At 35.1% G+C, this 23,052-nt stretch overlaps 3 protein-coding genes across 7 annotated transcripts; 1 reads left to right on the top strand and 2 right to left on the bottom strand.

Annotated features, from left to right (window-relative positions):
* Positions 1-1,470: 1,470 nt before the first annotated feature.
* LOC112716729 (ras-related protein RABB1b) lies at positions 1,471-5,363 on the top strand. Its single transcript, XM_025768712.2, has 6 exons — positions 1,471-1,737; positions 1,851-1,990; positions 2,911-2,993; positions 4,470-4,674; positions 4,784-4,852; positions 5,022-5,363. Exons 1-6 carry the CDS (start codon positions 1,497-1,499, stop codon positions 5,112-5,114), a joined length of 831 nt encoding a protein of 276 aa, XP_025624497.2. The 5' UTR covers positions 1,471-1,496; the 3' UTR covers positions 5,115-5,363.
* A 1,140-nt stretch (positions 5,364-6,503) lies between these two features.
* On the bottom strand, positions 6,504-13,593 carry LOC112716728 (pentatricopeptide repeat-containing protein At4g35850, mitochondrial). The gene is made up of 13 exons (XM_025768711.3): positions 13,415-13,593; positions 13,167-13,302; positions 12,922-13,084; positions 11,953-12,018; positions 11,741-11,838; positions 11,318-11,435; positions 11,033-11,239; positions 10,613-10,689; positions 9,005-9,098; positions 8,467-8,532; positions 8,300-8,377; positions 8,085-8,186; positions 6,504-6,971 (listed from the first exon to the last, which is right to left on the bottom strand). Exons 1-13 carry the CDS (start codon positions 13,437-13,439, stop codon positions 6,882-6,884), a joined length of 1,320 nt encoding a protein of 439 aa, XP_025624496.1. The 5' UTR covers positions 13,440-13,593; the 3' UTR covers positions 6,504-6,881.
* A 4,136-nt stretch (positions 13,594-17,729) lies between these two features.
* On the bottom strand, positions 17,730-22,345 carry LOC112716727 (E3 ubiquitin-protein ligase RGLG2). Of its 5 annotated transcripts, none has more exons than XM_025768709.2 (12): positions 22,041-22,345; positions 20,855-21,175; positions 20,264-20,348; positions 20,041-20,181; positions 19,836-19,949; positions 19,636-19,733; positions 19,269-19,348; positions 19,078-19,183; positions 18,852-18,979; positions 18,558-18,771; positions 18,155-18,211; positions 17,730-18,057 (listed from the first exon to the last, which is right to left on the bottom strand). In XM_025768709.2, exons 2-12 carry the CDS (start codon positions 21,158-21,160, stop codon positions 17,977-17,979), a joined length of 1,410 nt encoding a protein of 469 aa, XP_025624494.1. In that variant the 5' UTR covers positions 21,161-21,175; positions 22,041-22,345; the 3' UTR covers positions 17,730-17,976. The 5 variants fall into 5 exon arrangements, with proteins under 5 accessions (XP_025624494.1, XP_072061610.1, XP_072061611.1 ...); XM_072205509.1 differs by having other exon boundaries at positions 20,855-21,172; positions 22,041-22,336; XM_072205510.1 differs by lacking the exon at positions 22,041-22,345 and adding an exon at positions 21,720-22,003.
* Positions 22,346-23,052: the final 707 nt, after the last annotated feature.

Genomic DNA, 23,052 nt, shown 5'->3' with positions numbered 1-23,052 from the left:
ACTCCAAAATATGATTAAGATCCCAATTTGAGCTCGAAACATAGTCACAAACTCTTTCTTCCAGCCTATCCTCTGATATACCATTCTGAACAAAATCAGCAAGCCGATACACGCAAGGCAGTCAGTGGTCAATCCAGAATCGAGTTGTATTACCAGCACCTAATCTCCAAATAAGATTCCCTTCAAACCGCTTCCAAACTTGACAGATTTCCTTCCACACATTAGAACAGGATTGAGGCCCAAACCTCCTTGTTGCTTGGGTTGGCATATTCTGTCCCAACTGATTAGATGAGGCTTCTTCATATTAGAGTCATAGCTCCAAATAAAATTTCGACAAATTTTGTCAATTTTATCACATATGCTCAAAGGAAGCTTCATGGTTTGCATAATGTATGATGGAATGGTAGTTAACGCAGATTGAGTTAATGTTACTCGTGCAGCTAAACAAAGATTTCTTGTCTTCCAAATACTCAATCTACTCTGCATTCTCTCCTCAATAAAGTGAAAATCATCCTTCTTGGTTCGCCCATGAAGCAAGGGACACCAAGATACTTTCCTAAATTAGAGGTCAAACGCATACTAAGGGCGTCGCTCATTTCTAGCTTCCTAGTAAAAGACACATTATTGGAGAAGAAAACACAATTTTTCATAACTCACTTTTTAACCAGAGCTACGACAAAAGAAATCTAAAATACCTCTAATCAGACCCACCTGCTCTAAAGAAGCCTCACCAAAGAGTCCAAAATCATCAGGGAAACAGAGGTGCGACAGCTTCGGACCTCCACAACAAAGCATGATAGGAACCCACAGGTTATTATTAACTGCAACAGAGATAATTTGGGTCAATTATTTAATGCAGAGGACAAAAAGGTACGGTGAAATAGGATCACCTTGTCGAACACCTCTGAAAGGAAAAAAAGAAGGTGAGGGAATCTCATTTCAAAGAACTTTCATTTTAGCCGAAAAATAGCACTAAATAATAAGATCGATCAGGTTCTTAGGCAACCTAGCTTCCATGACAGTATCGTGTATAAAGTTTCAATTAAGGCGATCATAAACTTTTTTAAAATTAATTTTTACCACCATATAACTAATAGGCCCTTTCTTTGTTTTCATAGTTTGAATAGCTTCTTGGATCACTATAATATTATCTAAAAAGCTATTATAGTGACCCAAGAAACTATATATAATGATTAATAATATTTTTCGAAGTGTATTTGTACAAAGACTATAGTGCGAATTTACAGAGAGAATTGGAAGTTACATCTTGCGAATTTGCAACATCCATGATCATTTATATTCACTTATTCAAGAGGTCCAAACATCTACCATATAAATAAAATATGAATTAATATTTAAATTACTAGTAGGAAATAGATAAATATATATATATATATAATGAAAAATAAATTAATATTTTTAAAATATAAAAATTTATTTAATATTAATCCAAAATTGGCCATTTGGAGAGGAAATGGTAAAGAAAATTGTGAGAGATGTTTCCCACATTCACACGTCACGCCATTTCCGTTGTTTGTATTCTTTTAAAACCCCATTTATCGCACATTCCCCTTCTCTTTTTCTCCTTCATGGTCGTCGTCTTCTTCATCACTCTCACTTCTAACTTGTCACTGACAGTAACACCCACTCAACCACCGTTACTTTCTCTTTGCTTCTTCTTCTTCGGCGCCATGTCTTACGATTACCTCTTCAAGTACATCATCATCGGCGACACAGGTTCTATTCTCTCTCTCTCTCTCTCTCAAATTCAATTTCCTTTTTCCCTTCTCTTTTATCCATTTCCGTGTTTGATTTTCTCTTATTCATTGTTTTTATCCGGTGCGGCGCAGGTGTAGGGAAATCGTGCCTGCTCCTGCAGTTCACCGACAAGAGATTCCAACCCGTCCATGATCTCACCATTGGCGTTGAGTTCGGTGCTCGCATGGTCACCATCGATTCCCGACCTATCAAGCTTCAGATATGGGACACTGTTAGTTCTCTCTCTTATTTTTGTGGTTATTTCTGTAAGTTAATTATGCTTTTCTTTATTCCTTTTTTGTTCTTGTCGTGCTTGAAATTACTAGTTGAGAACTGATCTTACATATTTTGCAGTAGGACATTGGAATTGATTTTAATCGTTTCTGGAACTTATGATTAGGAACAAGGGTCTGTATTTGTTCATATCTTTTGAGGTATTGAATTTGTTTAGGTTAAAAGGAAAATTAAAGCGCAATCTATGCTTATATATATACACGCAGAGAGATGTCGGACAAGCTATTAGGGTTTGTTTGGTTACTGTCTTTGTTTTCGATGTTTCTGATTTTGTTGAATTTGTGAAGGAAATGGCAAAAACATAGAAGATGAGTACATGATTTTATTGTTTTTATGTTTTGTCACAGAATACATAAAATAGGAAACATGGAAAAAGAAAATGAAAATAATAAAATATAAACTAAAGAGTGATTCAGAACGAAGTTACCTTAAAGTTGTAGTTAGTTTTTGATACTGACTTTTTTCTCTTTGTATATTTTTGTTTATATATTTTTTTAGCGTGAATGGATATGATTAGAAGTATCATTAATGCATTTCAGCAAGATATGCCTAGGAAAACTAGATACATAAATAATATTTGACCTGTTTAGTATAGCATCAAACATTTGATCCACAGTCCGGCATTGCCAGGTATGATTGAATCAATATAGTAAGAATGTATTAATTGCTCTGCTTGATCGTGACATTAATTCACATTTATAGAATTCAAATACACAATATAAGGTGGCACAGTTGTTTTTCTAGGTTTGGGTTATATAGAATTCTTAGTCATAACTTGTTTCCAAGTCTCTTCTTTTATGTTATGGTATTCAACAATAGTACATGAACATTGATGCATAATACATTGTTTAACCGTAGGCTGGGCAAGAGTCATTTAGATCCATTACTAGATCTTACTACAGAGGAGCAGCGGGAGCACTTCTAGTTTATGACATTACTAGGTGGGTGATGCTTTATGAATTGTCTCAGCATGACTAATGCCAAATGTTACATGATATGACCCTTCAAAATGAACATAAGTTTCTTCTTGTTTTCCATTTTTGTGAATGCTAACTCATAATTCTCAAGTGATCTGAGAATTGAGATGTTCGTAATGGATGTGACAAATGCGAAATGCTGTCCAGTTACTTCTTATACCTTTTCTGGCAGCTGCCTGAAGCATTATTATTGTCTTAGACTTGGTTTGGTAAAGCTTTTACTTTTTGAAAGTAGCTTATGAAAGCTGCCTTTTAAAAGACAGCTTTTTAAAAGCGGCAGCACTTGCGTTTGGTAAAATCACGTTAAAAATAGCTTTTAATAAGCACAAGCACTGCAATTGTGTTTGATAAAACAGTTTTTAAAAATTATAATAAACATATTTATAACAAAGAATTTTTTTTTTTCAAATTTTAGAGACCAATAATTTAAATATTTATTTGATTTACTCTCTATATTAATATAAATAGAGTTATCATTAGTCAATAATAAAACTTGTATGCAATCCAATGTTAGTACTGATACGTCCATTACCCATCTATATATATTGACTCACTTTTACCCATCTATATTTACATATGTATATATATGTTGTTATTATAATTTTGACTAATGTTCATAAAAGTTGGTGTACAAAAATTTTATGATTAGTTTCTATAAATCAGGTCTCCTTCACGTTTTAAAAAATAGAGAAAAACAAACATCTACTAAAAAATACAAAAACAACGCACAAAAAATAATATAAATAGATAGAGTTCATACCTAATACATGATAGAGATGTATTTGTGTTGAAATTGTGAAGATTAGGTTGAAAAATAAAAAATATATGAAGATTGTATTAGAATTTGTGAATGTTAGGTTGAGAAATTAGAAATATATGACTATTTCAATGGCAATATAATGGCAGAAAATATGTGTGGGAAAATAAATAAAATCTGGTGTTAATAATTAATAATGGTAATTTTGAATATTTATTATATTAGTTTTTTTTTTAATTTTGATAAGCAGAAGCCAACTTTGAAAAACTCCCTCTTAGGTAAGCACTTGAGCTTTTTAATTTACCAAACGCAAAATAAGATACTTGTGCTTTTAAAAAGCACAAGCACCTTTTCAAAAAGCTTTACCAAACCCAGCCTTACTCTCGATCATTTGAGTTTTAGTATAGTTTTGATTTTTAAGCCACCTTATGTAATTTTTTGTTTTTAAATTGCTCATGCGAGGGGCTCTAATACTGCTTTACAACATGTTTTCATGGTCAGTACGGTTTTTCTCCATTTATGCATGTATGCAGTGCAATTTTCTTCAATACAAAGCAATGTGTCCCAACCTCTTCCATGTATTTTTCTGGATTGCAGTGGTCTGATGTGTTACCTAAATATGAGGTTGATCCTTTTCTTAAATCTTTCCTTCAACTGACAAGAAGGGTTTATTTGTTGATTAGGAGAGAGACTTTTAATCATTTAGCAAGTTGGCTGGAAGATGCTCGGCAGCATGCCAACCCTATCATGACAATCATGCTGATAGGCAACAAGTGTGATCTTTCTCACCGAAGGGCAGTGAGCAAAGAGGAGGGTGAGCAATTTGCAAAGGAAAATGGACTTCTGTTCTTGGAAGCTTCTGCTAGGACAGCTCAAAATGTGGAAGAGGTGATTTATCCCAATTAATAGCAAGACAAGACCCTAAATTTATAACATATCCTGTATGCTACATTGCCCCATGGATAATGTGATTTTTTAATTGTTTTATATTCTACAGGCCTTCATAAAGACTGCTGCAAAGATTCTCCAGAATATTCAAGGTGGTGTCATTGATGTGTCCAATGAGGTAAGTGTCAAATTTTTGGTCCACATGCACACACACACACACATGTATTTACGTGAACCAAAAATTTATTTAAACCTGTTTTATTCCCCAAATGTGAAAAGGAAAATTTTCTGATGCCATGTGTGGTTCGTTGACTAAAATTAGCAATGAATATGTATTGTTATTGCAGTCATTTGGTATAAAACCAGGGTATTTACGTCTCCAAAATCAAAACGGTGCAAGAGATGGAACTGTTAGTACTGGGGGTGGCTGTTGCAGCTGATTATGAGAAACTCAAACTCTGTGTAATCTTTCTGTGAATTTATATCTGGAATTCCCTGTGATAAGAGAGTAAATATACTTCTAGACTTGCCATGGAATGAAACTTTTGGATAATACTGCAATCTCATGTATAGATCTAATCTCAAAAACATTTGACTATATAGCACATCCACTGATCCACTGAATGAATGTTTGGAAAATACCATCTGTAGTGTTATTTAATGTCAAATGCCATTGTGAAATTCTTCCACTCAGGCTTTTATATTGGAATGGATTTTTTCAATTTTCTTCTCAGTTGATGTTGTGAAGTGTGATTTCACACCATATAAGACTTTAAGCGAAACCAAAGAAAAGCATATGACAACAAATCTTGTATTATTATATATCCACCCTCCCTCTAAGTCTTATCTTTTACAAAAAGAAGTCAATTTTTTTTGCAGGATTAATAATCAAATTAGTTCTTGAAAGATAAGGCATTTTTCAAATTCGTCACTGAAAGATTTTTTCAATCAAATTAGTCCTTTAAATATTATAAATTAATCATATATGTCCTTTAATTACTCCATTTACAATTTTTGTCAACAATTGATAATGTGAAATGTTAACTGATAGCATACATGACACGTAACGTGTTCAATTAGATGTTGACTAAATATATTTACAAAAATCTATCAATTTAGTCACTAGGTTATATTAAGAATAAGATTTTTATAATTGGAGAAAATGATTAAATTAATAAACTTTTATAAACATATTTGATCAAAATATCTAATTAGACATATCATGTATTATATATGTTATTAATTAAGGTTTTACATCAATCTTTGAAAAAAATTGTTAATGGAGTGATTGGAAGACAAATATAATTAATTCACAATCTTTAAATGACCAATTTGATTAAAAAAATCTTTCAAAAATGAATTTGAAAAATACCTTTTCAGAAAAATTAATCCATGCATGCTGACGGTATTGGAAAATTCATCAATTAGGGTATTGTTGCAAGGAACTTCAATTATAACTTATAAGCCAAGTGAAATAATAAATTGTTGGAAAAAAAAAAAAAACTAGATGGTCAACAGTTTTTTAGCTAACATGTAACAACTAACAAGATTTCATTTTTTACTCTCCTTTAAGAAAAGCAGAGGAAGTAATATTTGATTTCTTTGTTTTTTCTTGCACTCGCTTCAAAACTATTGGCCATGTAATATGCCTTTTATTCTTTTGCGTGGGGTTGTGCACCAAGAGTTTTTAACCAGCATAAAACTTTCGGGTTTGACACATTAATACATGAAATGCTTATGCAAATGCAACCTTGAATAATACTTATCGATTTTGTACAGATATAATCCCCTCTCTCACTTGGAAGCAAAACAAAAAAAAAAACGAGGAAGAAGAAGAAGAAGAATTAGGATTAAAGAATACTTTGTAGAAGTTTACAATTTTCTTATTACAACAAAACTAAAACAATGGCAATTATTCTACAACAAAGAAACCATTAAGAATAAATACGTGTACTATCAAATTGAGAGCAAAAAGGTATTACAACCTAGCAGCTATCTTTAAGAGCTTAGCTCAACTTTCTCTTGAGAAGAATCACAACTATGAGTGAATCATCCATAGGAACCCATACCAACTCATCCATGAATTGGAGAAGGAAAAAAACAAAACAAAAACCACCGCGAATTAAGCATTCTTCCTTCAACATAATAAATACTTTGGCAGCTAAAGGCTTTAAGGATAATATATGAAGACCTTAAACCTCTACAATTCAGTTCCTGTTCCCAAACCTCGAGCGAAGGTTATCGTAAGTTTGAGAAACCAGCAAGAGTCTTGCATCATTTTCAGGTATCTCACGCTCCTGCAGTACCAAATAAGTGAAAATGTTAACCAATCAAATAAGAGGACGGAAAACTTCATCAGCACCAACTCCAAACATAATCATATATTGACTGAAACAACTCCATTAGGATTTCATTGAGTAAAAAATAAGAAGCTTATAGTACTCAAATTTAGTTTTGTAGTATCATACAAAAGTTTGATTATGTGAGTACCTGGCAATTAGTATTTAACTTTCAGGGATCTTAACCGTATAATAGAAAACTTAAAACTCCACTCCCTTCAACTTTTTTACATACTGTGCATTATTTATTGGGGAACTATATTCAAGATCATGAGTACTTTACCATACCCGGAATGTAAAATTTTCTCCCCAAAATAAAGAGAGAAGATTATAAAGAGGGAAATTTTTACTTCTCTAGTTGGTACAAAGAAATCCCTAACATGAAGTAACATGATAAATCAACCATATCTGACAGATATTCAAGGGGTAGTGAGTTTGGTTTCTAGTGGTATTGGCATCAGTGCTTTTTTAATACAAATCTAGTTTGAAAGGAATGCTAGAACTATATGATTGCTTTGCAAGTTTATTGAGAATAGAATTACTTTGCATCCATGAATTTAATTTTGATGCACTGTCAGTGTAAAGTAGTTTTACATGTGCATCCAATTACATAATGACACATGAGTAAAAATAACTACCTTTCACATTGACCGCGTGAATGGTCATCCAAAAGAACGGATGTGATTGCATGACTATGTAAAACTACTTTACACTATCAGTGCATTAAAATTAAACTCTTGCATCTATATGGTGATATCCTCATGATCAGTTCCATAGTGTTCCTTTATCTTTAGCTGCAGATATACAATATACAAAGGGATTGACATGCTTCTTTGTGTCTGTTTGAAGATGTCTAATCTCCTTTTGAATTTTTTTCTTATTTTCTAATGAAATCTTGTTTTCTTACAAAAAATTAAAATGATACTCATTGTTATTCTCAACTGACATAAGATATTTTGCAACTTCCATGCATTCTACAACTTTTAAAAACTTTACAACACATGAACATACAAACTAACAGGAAATAATATTTAAAAGAACACAAGTTTATGATTGAGGAAAATAGCTTACTTTTAGGCCCTTGTAATATGCCTCTACTGCAGGAAGGATAGGAGTAACATTACGAGCTCGCATCAAGTCCCATATGAAATTAGCAGTAGTGTATCCACCAGTCTACCATTTGAGAAATAAACACCAGAATATACATTTTAAACCCAGGGGAAGAAATATAATTTATCTTATATGAAATATATACAAAGAGGATATAAACGGAAAAGTTTGCATACCTTTTCACCAGCAGCTATAAGCAGGAGATCACTTCCCGTTCTAGGATTTAACGAAAAGTTTCTTTGGTTCATCGCTACCTGCATTTATAGGCGTGTATTCTAAAGTTGTTGAACAAATCAGAAAATCCACTGTGTAACCAAGTTGATAAAGTAGCTATGACAATTACCAGTGCATCTTGAGCAATTTGCATTCCTTTCTCAGTGTACCCAACCATTGCCCCCTCTGCAAGTGTCTGCAGCCATATTGGTTTGCATTGTAACCAAAATTGGTATTCAATAAATGTCAGATGCTGAATAAGGAAAACACCATGACCACAACACCAAAAATTGAAACTACTATGGCAATTAGACAACAAATTGCCGGCCACATGAACTATTAACAGATGTTGAAAGTTTCCCCTTCTGGTATCCATTATATATGCACTAACGTAATTTGATACACTGGAAAACCAATGTATCTAGAGACGAAATTAACAAAGTGGACAATTAATTGATACTTGACAGAATAAATGATATAGATGAAGATAAACAGAACTAAGGAGAACAATTGCCATCTTTAAAATTCACACATGCCCACTGCATTGTAATAAAGGTCATTTATCCATATTCATAAGGTCCTTGAGATTGTGCAAAGAAACACCAGCATTCTTTGAATTACGATATTAGGTACTGAAAATCACAGAAACTGCACATAACCAAACTCACCACAAAAAGATCTGCAGCTAAAGGCTTTCCTGAATTTCTGTAATCCTCTAAAGTTTGACGAGCACGCTCAATATCTCCTGCATTGCAATGGCACCTGCATAGTAATGTTAATCAGAGATACTGAACTATCTTATAATGGAATCAGCAAAAATAGATATCTATTGAATAAAACAGGAGCAAGGAAGAACTGTCCACTCTAGAGACAAAACATGTTTAACTTCTAACAGTATTTGCTACCTTCATCAAGCATAACAGAACCAAGTTGACCAAATTTGATGGTTACAAGTATTTACAAGCAATTCATAGCCTATTTTCAACAAGAGACGATAATTGGTATCATCTAATGGCTTTATATTAAGTGAAATTGCAACGAAACTGAGGAAAGAAAGCAGTTTCAACTGATAATAACTAACGATGTAATGTTTGAGTTTATATTATCAATATAAGTCAATTACCAATGTTACACTTAATATTACTAGTATAAGTCAATAACTAATGTGGTGCACTAGTTGCAGTATAGTACAGGTCCAGCCAAAAGTGATCATTAACATAATAGGGCACTTAGAGCAAAACAACTCTTACCAGCTTCCATATCTACACTTATGCAATTTTGTTGATTAACAAAATCTAATAGAAATAACAATAAGAAATAAATCATAATGAGTACTTGGTGCCTTGCTTATTGGAATATTTTGAGGTAGGCTACAGATCACGGGGGCATTACTACTTACTTTAGACACGGTTGCTTAAGGGGTGAGCACAGAATATGCTGTTGGGCTGCAACATTAATAATAATAATAGTAACAGATTAAAAAAAAAAACACTTGTTTTTCTTATAAAAGAATAAATTCCATTAATGTGAAGAGAAGGATATCATAAGAGGTTTGGAGGATAAGATAACCTCAATAGGGGAAAGGAATAGACGAAACATCAAAACAGCAAAGCTCTCCAATCTCCCTGTATATTAGAGACAGGTTTCCCTCTAGCAGGCCATGTGTCTTGCACCGCCTATCCCACAAAACTTGCTTATTTGGATCCAATTAAAAATACAAAAGATATGCTCCTTCCAAATACACCAGTGGCAAAGACTGCTTTGTCATAAATATTTTGACTTCCTTTCTTTCTCAAAACAAAGAAACCTTTTCATTTAAAAGCCCTTATTTTATGTTTCTTGGTATATGGTTGAATGGTTGTTTAAATGAAGTATCCAGTTTATGGCCTCCAGCTTAGATTATGCACAAGTAGGTCCCAAAATTTTAAAACTATGCAATGAGATATCAAATTTTCTAGTGCCTGTGTTTTCATCCTTTTGTTTGATTTCTTGTAAAATCTAATGTACACAGCATGTGACATCAGTACATCACAAATCACAAGTCATTGACAGCCAAAATTCAGTCTAACCTTTACCAGGACACACTAAAGGACAGTAAAACAGAAGTAAGCAATCAATGCATAAGTTATTCATATAATCAGTGTAAGCAACCATAAACTCCATGTAATGGGGTTGGTTGTTTACATACCAATATAAATGTATAGTTTCATAGTATACATGGTTACAATCCATTTGCACAGAACAAACTATAAATATAATAACTGAAAATTAGTTACCTAATTATTTGCATCATAATAAAGCCATCGGGAGTTTTTCTATCCTTGCTCAGTGTATCCAAAAGGGTTTCCATCAACTGCCACAATCAGATATCAGCCATGCAAATCTCATACAACACTTTAAAAACAAAAATAGATATGAAACAATTTGAAAATGAAATCAACTTAGAGCAAATCAATAAAAGATGGATCAATACTGAGATAAGTATGTTTCAGAACTAACAGATAATTTGAATTAATTTTTTAATCCTGATAATACCTGTGTTTGTTGCCATTCATGAGTATGACCATAATATATTAATTGATTTTATTAGTTCATTGTACAAACTAAAAAAAAAAAAGAAGCTTATCCTAGAAGGTTAAAGAAAATCTAAGAAGCAAGAACCATCTAATTAGATCTCAAGAGATGATGACAAATACCTGAACATTCTTCAGGTCTGCAGCAGCATAAAAAGCAGTATGATATGCTGTTAGTGGCCTAGCCAAGAATAATCGTCTATGAACATATTCTGCTGTTGGTAAGTTGTATAACTCCTCATCTGTAACACCCATCATCACATTTTCTGCATTTTCACTGTCAGTTTCAACTGAAGACCACATCTTTGACCTCTCCACGAACTCAATAACCTTTTTCCACAGAACAGTAAGGTTAAAAGTCACAACAGCATAAATGATGTCAAATCAAGGAATGGATAAGATAACTACTTTTGTATCAAAATCATCAGGAACAGGTGTTTTGTTCTTGTGGGCAATTATAAGACCAGCATAACAGAACTTGTTTAATCCTAGACCAGCTGCAGTCATATCCCGGACAATTGCATACCTGCATCAATAAATTTTATATGAATTTAATATTTTGAACATTACTATAAAATACTTGATGACTCTAATATGAACATATAGGTAAATAAGAAAAGACTAGGAGCCTGAATTCCTCAACCTTACCCAAAGGAGAACAAATAAAGTAACACAGAATTGCTTAAAACCAGAAAGTAGAAAAAGAAAATTTTAATCAAGAAAATTATAGCTAATAAAAGAAGGGTATTTATTACTATTTACAACATACACTTCGAGAAAAAAAAAGGGAAATTATATTAAAATTACAAAAGAAGAAGTATTATAGCATACACTCGGTCTAAGCGTCCATCAGCTGCACAAGCGTTTAGCAAGCAGATGTAGGTTTGCACATTTGGCTTTACTTGCATACACTTCATCTCCTCCAAAATCTTTATCCAAAAGGAAACAAGAAAACCATTATATGGCTAGCGGGAAGACAGAAATAACTTCTAATGTAGTAGATTTTTTTTAAATGTCAACAACTACATGGCAATGATAAGTACCTGAACAGCTTGATCAGAGTTCCTGGATTTCCCACAAGTTGAAATTAGAAAGTTGTATAAAGTAACCTATGTATCAATAAAAGACAAATCATTGATTCAGTGATACAAAAACTGAAAATGGAAGTGTATACACCATGATTTTGCTCTACTTATAATAGGATAGACTTCACTTCAAAAGGGATTAACAACAAAGAGGCACGACACTTCCGCAAGTAAAAGAGGAAATAGTTTTCATTTGATTCGTTTGGGCAGCGTTTGTTCCTGTCTCTACGATGGATATACAGGGGTGGGACAAAAGACAGTCATATCTGGCTATGGACACCTGAACAGAGACATTAAAATTTTTATGTCATGGGACAGGAAATTTCTGTATTTTGATGTACTTCCAACAGGTCGGGATATTGGAGACAAAACATGGGGACAGAAATTATTTACAACACTACCTCACTGGACCACCACTGAACAACCGCTGACAGCCACTAGCGACATTTCTGGTGGCCAGCAGCAGTTGACCGGAAAGGGCAACAATATGCAAACTTTTCTTGTGTGTCTTGTTTCTCATTACTATCAAACAAGATAAAGAGAAATACTATTCTTTTCGTGTCTATATCACCATTGTTTCTGTCCCTCTAAATATACACTCCGAACACTATGTTTGGAAAAGGGGAGACAAAAATTGAAAGACTGAGACTAAATTAAGTCTCTTGTGTTTAGTGTAAAATGTACGTTTACCATAAATATGAAAATTGAGAGGTAGATTTGGAATTTGAAAAATTAAATTAGAGTATTTGTAAAAAGAAATATTAAAGTTTCAGTCTCCAGTCTCAAAAATTTCAGTCCCTCAGTCCCAGTCTCACCTCCAGTATCCAGAAACAAATACTACCTAACTAACTTGATTCATAACCCAAAATAACAATACAAATAAAACATTTATATATACAAGTAAACATAAGAAGAAAGAGCACATACATCAGGAACCAGACCCATGGTTTTCATTTGGTTAATGAAGAAGAAAGCATCCTGCAATCTAGACCCTTTCATGGTTCCAACAACAAGGGAACGGAAAGTGTCACGGTTTGGCATCACCCCATCAAGCACCATGTCATCATACGCATCCCTAAGCAAGTAATGCCTACGCCAACCAAGAAATAATAAATGATGTGCCTCAAATTAACCAAAACAGGGGAAAAAAATACATTTTTGAAAAAAAAAACCTTCTTTTAGCTGTGAGAGAACCCAAGACAGTGTTGTATTCTGCGACATTGTCAGCGTAGTTTCTCTTACTGTACTCTTCGGTGGAAGCCGAGAAGTTTCTCGAACCCACCACCCGACGCAATGATCCGCGACGAGCTGCAAAATGGGAATAAAAATAAATCAGGAAAAATAAAGAACGTAAATTTGAGATTAGGAAAATTAATGTTTGCTTTTGTTTGAGAATGGAGAAAGAGGAGGAAGAGAGTGCCTATGAGAGATTGAAGGAGTTTCATGGCAATGGAATCAGTTCACTCCAGTTCCCGTCTTTGTTTCTCTCTCACGGAGCTTGTAAAACCCTTGGGATTTGGATTTTTGGTGTTATTTTTGAACGGACCTTATCTATTTTTTTAGGTTTTGGTTTTGGGCTGGATGGGCTAGAGTTTGGTGTTATTTTTGAACGGACCTTATCTATTTATCATATTGTATGTGTGACTGCTTAAGGTGTGTGAGATTGTGATGTAATGTCTTAAATTGAGAATTGTTCAATCTATTTGATAAAAAAAAAATTATATTATGGAAAAAATGAAACAGGATCAATACATTATAATTATCGGTTAACTAATTTAAATTAGTTGAATAATCAATTTACTTATCCACTTAATTAAGTGTTAAGCTAATCAAATAATTCTACCAAAAGTTTGAATAATTTTCACTATCATACAAATTATATTATTTTTTTTATGATAAAGTTGCTTACTCTATTATGTCAAATATAATTATTTTAATAGTATTACTTTGTTATAAAAATATGGGAAGTAAAATATATAAATGTATAAGTACATGATAATAACTAGGACAATTTACCTAATTAAATAAATTTATTGAATTTTTTATCCATATACACAGAACACAAACTTGTTACGTGCATGTGCAACTTTTGTTATTAGGTAAACTGTGGAAGCCAACCACGGTTTCTACTCTCTACATAAACCGTGGCTGACAGGGACGGATTATTTGTGGAAAACAATGGCTGTAAATCGTGGCTGAGTCCCACGGATTAGGAAGGAAAACTGGCTGGCATAAATCGTAGTTGCCTACCATGGTTTATGAAGAGGAGGCATTCAAAGATAAACCCCCTTGCTTCCCACGGTTTACGTGTTTAGTAGTATAAATACATGATGCTCATGATGGATCATTTGGGAGGAAACAAACATTTTGCAGCTTCTTCTTGGTTGAGAGAGTTTGAGAGAGAGAGTTGTAGGTTTTGGTGAAGTTTGGGTGGTGGAGGCATGGAGGATGAAACTCGCTTGTACCGACTAAATGGCGTTACTCACGTGGCTGGATCTATCGATGAGGTTAGTTATTATTATTATTATTAGTAATATTAATATTATGATTATTTATATAACTATTATTATCTTATAATTATTATTGTAGTAAAATTATTTTATTAATTTTATTTTCATTGTTATTATGAGTTGATAGTAGTGGTAGTGTCATTGTTACTATCATTATTTTTGTTACTTTTATGATAATGGTAGTTATCATTATTACTTTTATTTTTATTAGTACTGTGAGCGGTTAGTATTAAAAATATTGTTATTGTTAGTAGAGTTATTCCTGTTCGTATTGTTATTATTTCTATTGCTTCGTGATTGTTTTAACTATCATTAAAGAAAATAGAAAACCAATGTCGGTATTTAATAATTTCTCGTATGTTGAGGAATTTTGTTACCCACATTTTGCAGCCTACTAGGGTTACTAGTGGCGTGAGGAGACAACAAAATATGCCTTCACGCGAGCGGATCATACCGTATTTGGAGATTGCGGGCTTGTATCATTTGGCTAGGCTAAACAGTCACTGGTTCTGGGTTGATGAGCCTCTACTAGCGTATTTATTGAGCGGTGGCGTCCTGAGACCCACACCTTCCACATGCCCTTTGGTGAGTGCACTATCACTTTGCAAGATGTGGCATATCAGCTTGGTTTGCCGATCGATGGGGAGCCTGTTAGTGGGTGCCTGACTGACTTTGAGAGTCTGGTGGAACATGGAAGACCGGCATGGGTCTGGTTTCGCGAGTTGTTTAGGGAGTTACCTCCGCAGAATAAAGTAAAGCAGATGACAGTGTGCTACACATGGTTCAATGAGAGGTTCCGGGTTCTCCCAGCAGATGCTAGTGAGGAGACAGTGCGTATATACGTACGTGCCTATATTTTGATGTTGTTGTCCTCTCAGCTGTTTGTGGACAAGAACGCAAACCGGGTCCACCTTCGTTGGTTGCCTTATTTGGCATCGTTGGACGAGTTGGGAAGATATAGCTGGGGCTCGGCGGTACTGGCCTGGTTGTATAGATGTCTCTGTCGTGGGACAAATAAAAATGTTGTTAACTTGGCCGGGCCATTTCAACTTCTACAGTCTTGGATTTTCTGGAGGTTTCCCACTTTGAGGCCTAGTGGGTTTGATGGATTCGGGTTTCCGCTTTAATCCAGGTACGGTTTTATATTTTCGTTTCATAACTTGTTCAACATCATATGTTCTTCTTTGTTAGTACATGATTTCAATTAAAATTGTAGGTGGGCTACATATCTACCGAGAAACGATGCAGTGGGTGAAAGAGTCGTGTCTGCACACCTTTCGTTGGATCGATTGTGTGTCCACGATGTGAGTCATTTAGTTATTGCTCTTACTTGGACTGGTTTAGATTAAATTTTATGGTCTGACATAACTATTTTTTTCCGATACAGTTTGTGTGGGAGCCTTATTCCTCTGCCGAGGTTGCTGCTGTTATTCATCCGGAGATATTAATTGACAAGCACCGTAGGCTATGGACGGTCATCACTAGCCTAATATATTTTGCTACGATTGAGTGGCATCAGGTGGAGAGGGTGCTACCTCAGTTCGGCGGTGTTCAGCATCTTCCTCAGCCAGCACTGAACATAGATTGGCTACATGCCAAGGATGGCAGGGGTGGGGACCGATGGTTCCCCAGATATTTTCAGGAGTGGCATGAGGATTGGGAGAACCGGCTTTATTCAGTCATACCGGTCGATCGAGTCCTTGACCCCGGTCCATCAGCTTAGTACTTGGACTGGTGGTGCCGTGTGGCCCACAGATTCCTATCCCCAGATGTTGCATTTCAGGATCCGAGGCCGATTGTATTGACTGAGGAGGCTCGTCACAGAGGATCGTCCTAGGCCCCCTCCATGGTGCAGGTTTACGACAGACCAAATAACAGGCGAGTCGATCGGCGTCGCCGTATAGACACCCGTACCATGGATTGAGAGTGGCGATGGCTGGCCGACCGTTTAGAAGAGGACCAACCCGCTGCTGATGATGGAGATGTGGTGGATTATCGTGTTCCTCGTCGTAGAGCCAAACGACAGGCTCCCCGGGATGGTCGTGGATGAGCTCGAGGTGGAGGAACTTCCGTTGAGGATGAGGATACTCAGCACGGTGTTCGTGATGATGTAGGTGGTTCGGCTTCAGGGATAGATCAGTCCACCTACGACGTGGGCAGTAGCTCTCAGCTCTTTGGGTGTTTCGAGCCACAGGCATTTGCTGAGTTTACTACCGCGGCTGCCGGGATAGACATCGATGATCCTGTTAGTCAGTCAGAGTTCTTTAGGGATATAGCAGACATGCTCAGGGATGACAATGCGACCCATTATAGGCCACAGATACCCGAGGTTCATTCCGAGTTTGTTGATCAGCAGCCACCTATTCCCGATATTCAGCCTCAGTTGGCCGTTAACCTCAACGAGCCTGCAGCATCTCCTTCTGACCCATGGTTTGCGTTAGGAGGGACCCCAGCTTCAGCATTCAGTACCGCTCCCCAAGAGACAGCAGCACCAGAGGTGGCCCAGAGACCAAGGAGGGTGAGGCGTCCTCCTTTGTGTGGGACCGGAGGTCACCTGCTTGGGTCATTTTGACGATGACGACAGTGACACCATTGAGGATTTTGATTAGTTTTGTCTTATATTCACGTCCTGTCGTCCTATGTTGGTTTATGTACTTAGAATGATGTTTAGGGTTATATGTTTCGGACTTGTGTGAAATGTTATCTGCTATTTATTTGATATTTATATACGTTTTACCATCTATGGTTACGACCTATTTCGTCACAATGACCACAAATATATAAAATTTCACTCCTCATAAACCGCTGCAACTCACAAAGGTTTATGTACATTTTCCTTCCTCAATAAACCGTGGTAGCTTGTCATTTTGACACCATTGTCCCTGCCAGTCACAATTTATGTAGAGAGTAGAAACCGTGGTTGGCTCCCATGATTTACCTAATAACACAAATTGCACATGTACGTAACAAGTTTGTGTTTTGTGTATATGGATAAAAGATTCAATAGATTTATTTAGGTAAATTGTCCTAATAACTAATTTCATATTTATTTTTTATATATATTTATACAATATTTTTGCATTCCAATAGGATTATAGGGATAGTAACTAGTAACTAGTAACACATTCAACAAAATTTTAAATAAAATGACTTACATTATTCGGACCGAGGGAGATTGGAAAGACAGATTCATATAACAATAAAAACATACTTCCACAAAACCAGTTAAACAAAAATTAATATCTTTTCATCATCTTTTTATTGGTCATTAGATCTTTTCAACAGCAATTTCACACTGTACATGTAGAGAGTAGCACCACATTACAACTTACAACTCAAACGGCAGATGAGGTACCACATTTCTTCGGTGGAGACACATTTGATCTAAATTTGTACACAACCAAATCTAACCCTAAAATTGAATTTAAATGAAAAAATATTCAAAGAATTTTAGCTTAAACCAAACAAGTTTCTAATAAAGCTTAATTCTGGTGTGAATGATGCTCCTGCAGATGGGGCACGTCTCAAGATCTTGGCCACATTCGCAACATGTCTGTCACGCAAAAGATAAAAGGTGTCACATGCACTCTCCTTGGAACCTTATTAGAAATCAAAATAATTAGGCAACAAATTCAACATTTTATTCTTACCTGATGACCACATCCAAAGGCCAGGTCTTTTGCATTGTTCAAACATATGGGGCAAATCTGTACATAACCAACTTAATTCGTTAAATGTACATTGTCACAACTGGAATAATCAATGCATAAGATGAACGAATTCAAATTCAGTCTCTATCCTAGGCCCTACACCACATATGTACAATATGAACAATATGAACAATAAGAGTTGGAAAAGAAGCAACAAAACCAATCAGGTAACTGATGCTTTCTACACAAGTCATCTAATTTCTTAATTGAAGCATGGGAAGATCATGCCAAATGAAGGAAAAACTTAGGTCACTAAAAGCAAAAGAAACCCTAGTTTCTCGGAAAGACCTGATCATGGAACATGACACGAAAATTAATAGCAGAAACATTTTTTAGTTTTTACCAGATTGTCATAATTCAGAGTTGGGGCCGGATGAGTCGTGCCAGATAGGCTGCTATCACTCGGATAAGTGGGAACACTTGGCTCAAAATTAGCAGCATGAGGTTTTGAAGTGCCAAAAGATGCTGATCCGTAAGGTTTTGAAGCACCAAGAGATGCTGAACCATGCATGGGTGGTGGAAGGGCAACTCTCTGTGGAGCATTGGCTTTCCGAGTGCTACACAAATTATAAGCAGAAATGAGTAGATGGAATCTATATTAAAACCAATAGAAACTGTGTGGAACCAAAAAACTTACCCAAGTAGATTAAGCTCTATAGCTGCCTTATACTGAGAAGGAATTTCCATCAATGCTGCAAGAGCAAATGCGGCCTCTTTTCGTGAAGGAGGAATGTTCTTTGACATAATCTCTGTGAAATTCACAAACTAAAGAAGCAAAGAGAAAGCCAGAATATCAATATCCACTAACAAAAGTATGTAAGTTATTATTAATAAATAAATATGCTGTACATTCTTTTACGGACCTGAAAATTATCGAAGTCCCGAGCTGGAATATTGTCATCAAACTCTCTCATCATGTCCCAAGGTCCATCTCCAACGCCAACCAATATGATTGAAAGAGGATATTTACTGCGACAAACCAGGCACATAAGAAAATGTATTTTATGTTTTGACGAAATAAAACATTCTAAGGCAAAAACTACCGCACAATCACCTTGCCTCAACAATGGCATCTACAGTCTTCTGTTCCTGTGGACTTAGTCTCCCACCTTCAGTGTCAACACTTCTTGTAACCTGCATCAGATATTGTTGGAAGTTGGCATATAGATGTAAGATAAAAAAGATTGTGTGTAAATCATACACATTGAACGTCAAAAGGCAGAACAAAATCCCACCTCAAGCACCTACTAAGCCTAGGCTTATGTTTGTATTAAAGCAATATGAGGAAGATGAGAAACTTCAAGGTGCATTGCAGTTGAGAGAGGGAACAAAAAGGAAGAAAGAAAGAACGGAAGGGAAACAAAAAATAATCGTGGAACTGGAGTCCTATGACTTGATATACTGGGTTTAGAATAGAATACCTGGCCATCTGCAATTATAACCAAAACATGGTACTGGCCTCCACTCTGCTCAACGATTGTCGTGGCCATTTCAACAACTGGTGCAAACGAAGTGGGACCTAAAATAAATCCATAAGTGTGATTAGGCTCAGTACTACAATACCTAATATGATTCATCAGACATCCCAGAAGATTAACAGAACATGAAGTAGAAATATAACCTGCAAGTCGAATATGAGGAACAATTTCCCTGTACCGACTCAACACTTCCTCAAAACCATTGCAAAACCTGTCATCTGGATAGAAGCTGAAGACATCTTGATCATGTGTTGATGCTGCCATGATATTATAGCATCCACTATTAAAAAATTTAAACTTCAAAGAACAATTATATAATGGAACTAGTATTAGCTTTGAGAGAGATACCATCTCCAAATCCAAAACAAGGAATCAAGTTATCCTCATCAAATGCAGCCAATGTTTTCCCAAGAATAGATATTGCTTGTTCATATGGATTTGGAACATTCCCAATGTGATGCAAGCTTTTACGATTAAATGAATTCTTTCCTGCAAACATTATTCAGCAAACTTTTCGGTAAAACACAATGCATAGCTTCCAACTATAGCTTAAAAGTATACAAGACCTTACCTGTCCATTCATTGCTCTTAGTAAAATCGATACCAAGAATAAGATTGGAAGACTCAAGGCCTGCCCGTGCAAGAGCCTCAGTCACCTATACAGAAATATAAGCATGGAAAATGCTAGAATGTTAACAATTAAAATTTAAGATAATGTTACAGAATTACCAGTTTTCTTAAAATATACACAAGAAAAAGAGAAAGGAGCACCATCATTGACAAAGGAATTTAAAGAGTGCAAGGGAATACTATCACAAGCTAGGTAATGCTTAATCGTTTTAAAAAAAATGCGCTCATCAAATCTACATCTCTAAATTCATCAGGAGTATATATGTTTTTCCTCAGTGCATTCAGTTTATTGAAACTCAACGGCCACAACTGGAAGCTAGATGAACAGATAGCCATTCCCTAATAGTTTTAAGGGCAAGGCATGACAAGCTACTTTCAACCTACTGACTCTTATGATCCTAAAATCCTAATGAATTAACTCAAAAGATGAATAATACCTGCAATTCAGAAGTCAATTGCACAGTTCATGATATTAGTCTAGATCAGCATCAGCTGATGAAAATAAATCTACAACGCTTAAAGCATCTCTTACCTCATCTATGGAATTGTAATTATCAGCAATTCTCGAATACTTCCTCTCTAACTTCCTTCTATTGTCGGGGCGGGTGACTTCACCACTAGTATAAGATTGTTCATAGCCATAGTTTTGAGTAGTAGGAGGAGGAGGAGCATAATAGGGTTGTGCCGTCGGATAAGGAGTTGGTTGTGGCTCATAGGCATGACCCCCCTGACCATAAGCTGGCTGAGGATATGAATTCCAGGAAGATGAAGAGGAACTTGAACGGCCATATGAACTCTGCCTCCAATTATTGTCCTGCTTAGAATTGTTTCCCCCCATCAACTCAATTGTCTCCTTATCAATACAGAGAACAAAAGCCAATCGAAATTAATCAAAAGATTCCGATAATTAAAATGAATTCAGAATCCAATCCAAGATGTATAATAAGCAAAATAAAAGTATCTTCTTCAAGGTTGAAGTTCTCAATTTCCAAGCAAACTCTCAATGTATCCAGACGACCAATTCGTATGAATCTCACCGACTTAAAAGAAGCACTTCCTCCTTAAGCAAACTCAATAATTACAGAGAAAAACAAAATAGCCGCCACATGTCTTCAAACTCAATCAACACACGGAAGCTCCGTTTTTGTTTTCCAAAACTGGATAAAGTCCAGTTCAGCAGGCAAAGGAAAAATTTTAAAATTACTAATAATGGAAAATACGTCAAATTTTAAACCTTATTGAACCGTATTAATTAAGATTTAAGAGTCAACACGCTCAGATTCAGAGCCTGAACTAGAACCAAAATCCAACCCTAATTTCTCTATATATTATATAAGAATAATTGAAATTTCTAGAAAATAATTAATATAAGTACATAACCAGGCCAAAAGGAAAACCTTATGCCAAAAAAAAAATGGAACATCCTCAGATTCGGTGACCTCGAAAAGTAACCCTAATTGATGAATTTGCCATGAGAACTCAGCTTCAATTCTTGAAAATCATGAATGCAGCATGCGAAAAACAAAGAATATTAAACAACATTGCGTTGTAGAAGATCCGAACAGTGCTGACTGTTTCATTCAGGGAAAAACTACGTTTACGAAACAAACAAAAAAAAAAAGAAAGAGAGTTTTTGAGAAGAAAAGATAGGAGAAAAGGTGAAGTTGGAGTCAACGAGTTCGAGATGCGAATCGGTGGATACTGATTAGTGAAGATACCTTGGATTCGGATAACAGTGATGGCGATGGAGCATAGCGTTTTTGGAATATTCTGGATTTGTTATCGCAGTGCAGAGAAAGATAGAGGATCTTTCAGATTCGAATATAATCGATTATAGAAAACGCAAGAAACAAAAAGTCATAACCAGAGAAATCAGAAAAGTAGCGGTACTTTCTAGTTTATGGTTACTTTCAATTTTTGAATTGTTTATGTTCAAAGTGATCACTGCTCACCGGTCGTCGATGGGGGGAACGGGTAAAGCGGCTTCAGAATTTTTTTAAATATTTTTTTATATTTTACTTCCACTCTGGTTAATCATTATTAAACTAATAGTCACCAAAAACAATCATTATTAAACTAATTTAAATAAAGCATATTAGTTGATGGAAAATGAGCGAGAAAGCCCAGTTTTATTTTGAAAACCTTTTAAATTGTGGGGCCATGATCTAGGCTGCTTTGTTTACCCTATGAGATAAAAAAATATAAAAAAATAAAATCATGTTTGCAAAATAAAATATGAACAAAAATATTATATTGAGAGATATTGAATTAATATTTTATATTTATTTTAACAGATAAAATAAAAAAATATTAATAAAAAATTTAATTTATTTTATATTTTATTATTTTTTAAAGATTTTTTATCATTTGCATGTAGTTTTTTTGTTTATTTTTTTAAAAAAATATTTTTAATGATTTTTCTATCTTTTATAAGATGGTTATTTTTTTTGCATATGATACTAAATTTTGTGTAACGCTTGTTTATAGAATTTAGGGGAGTTTTACGCTGTTGTGACAGCGGTTAGATGACGGAGAAAAATTGGATGGTCCAATTTTTTGCATGTGAGAATAGACAAAATTAGACCGTTCAATTTGTGACAGATGGATGACTTTGTGCAAAGAAATTGGATCCACTGATTTCATGCATGAATGGTAAAAATTTTTTGGTCCAAAGAAATCAGACCCACCGATTTTAACGCTTTTGGGCCAAAATTTGGTAGGACACTAAAA

The sequence above is a fragment of the Arachis hypogaea genome, chromosome 10 (assembly GCF_003086295.3).
Source record: "Arachis hypogaea cultivar Tifrunner chromosome 10, arahy.Tifrunner.gnm2.J5K5, whole genome shotgun sequence".
In the NCBI taxonomy this organism is placed as follows: Eukaryota; Viridiplantae; Streptophyta; class Magnoliopsida; order Fabales; family Fabaceae; genus Arachis; species Arachis hypogaea.
Note: the sequence above shows the minus strand (reverse complement) of the source record. Positions and strands in the feature narration are given on the sequence as shown.

Bases quoted from the DNA above. Each gene is read 5' to 3' on its own strand.
- LOC112716729 (XM_025768712.2), top strand. From the start codon at position 1,497: ATGTTTCCCACATTCACACGTCACGCCATTTCCGTTGTTTGTATTCTT. The intron at 1,738-1,850 runs GTTCTATTCTCT...GGTGCGGCGCAG, and splicing joins CATCATCATCGGCGACACAG to GTGTAGGGAAATCGTGCCTG. The intron at 4,853-5,021 runs GTAAGTGTCAAA...TTGTTATTGCAG, and splicing joins TCATTGATGTGTCCAATGAG to TCATTTGGTATAAAACCAGG.
- LOC112716728 (XM_025768711.3), bottom strand. From the start codon at position 13,439: ATGAAACTCCTTCAATCTCTCATAG. The intron at 11,436-11,740 runs GTATGCTATAAT...TTATTGATGCAG, and splicing joins GATGGACGCTTAGACCGAGT to GTATGCAATTGTCCGGGATA. The intron at 6,972-8,084 runs GTAAGCTATTTT...TTGGTACTGCAG, and splicing joins CATATTACAAGGGCCTAAAA to GAGCGTGAGATACCTGAAAA.
- LOC112716727 (XM_025768709.2), bottom strand. From the start codon at position 21,160: ATGGGGGGAAACAATTCTAAGCAGGACAATAATTGGAGGCAGAGTTCA. The intron at 20,349-20,854 runs GTAAGAGATGCT...ATTTCTGTATAG, and splicing joins ATTACAATTCCATAGATGAG to GTGACTGAGGCTCTTGCACG. The intron at 19,734-19,835 runs GTTATATTTCTA...GATTTATTTTAG, and splicing joins TCCTCATATTCGACTTGCAG to GTCCCACTTCGTTTGCACCA.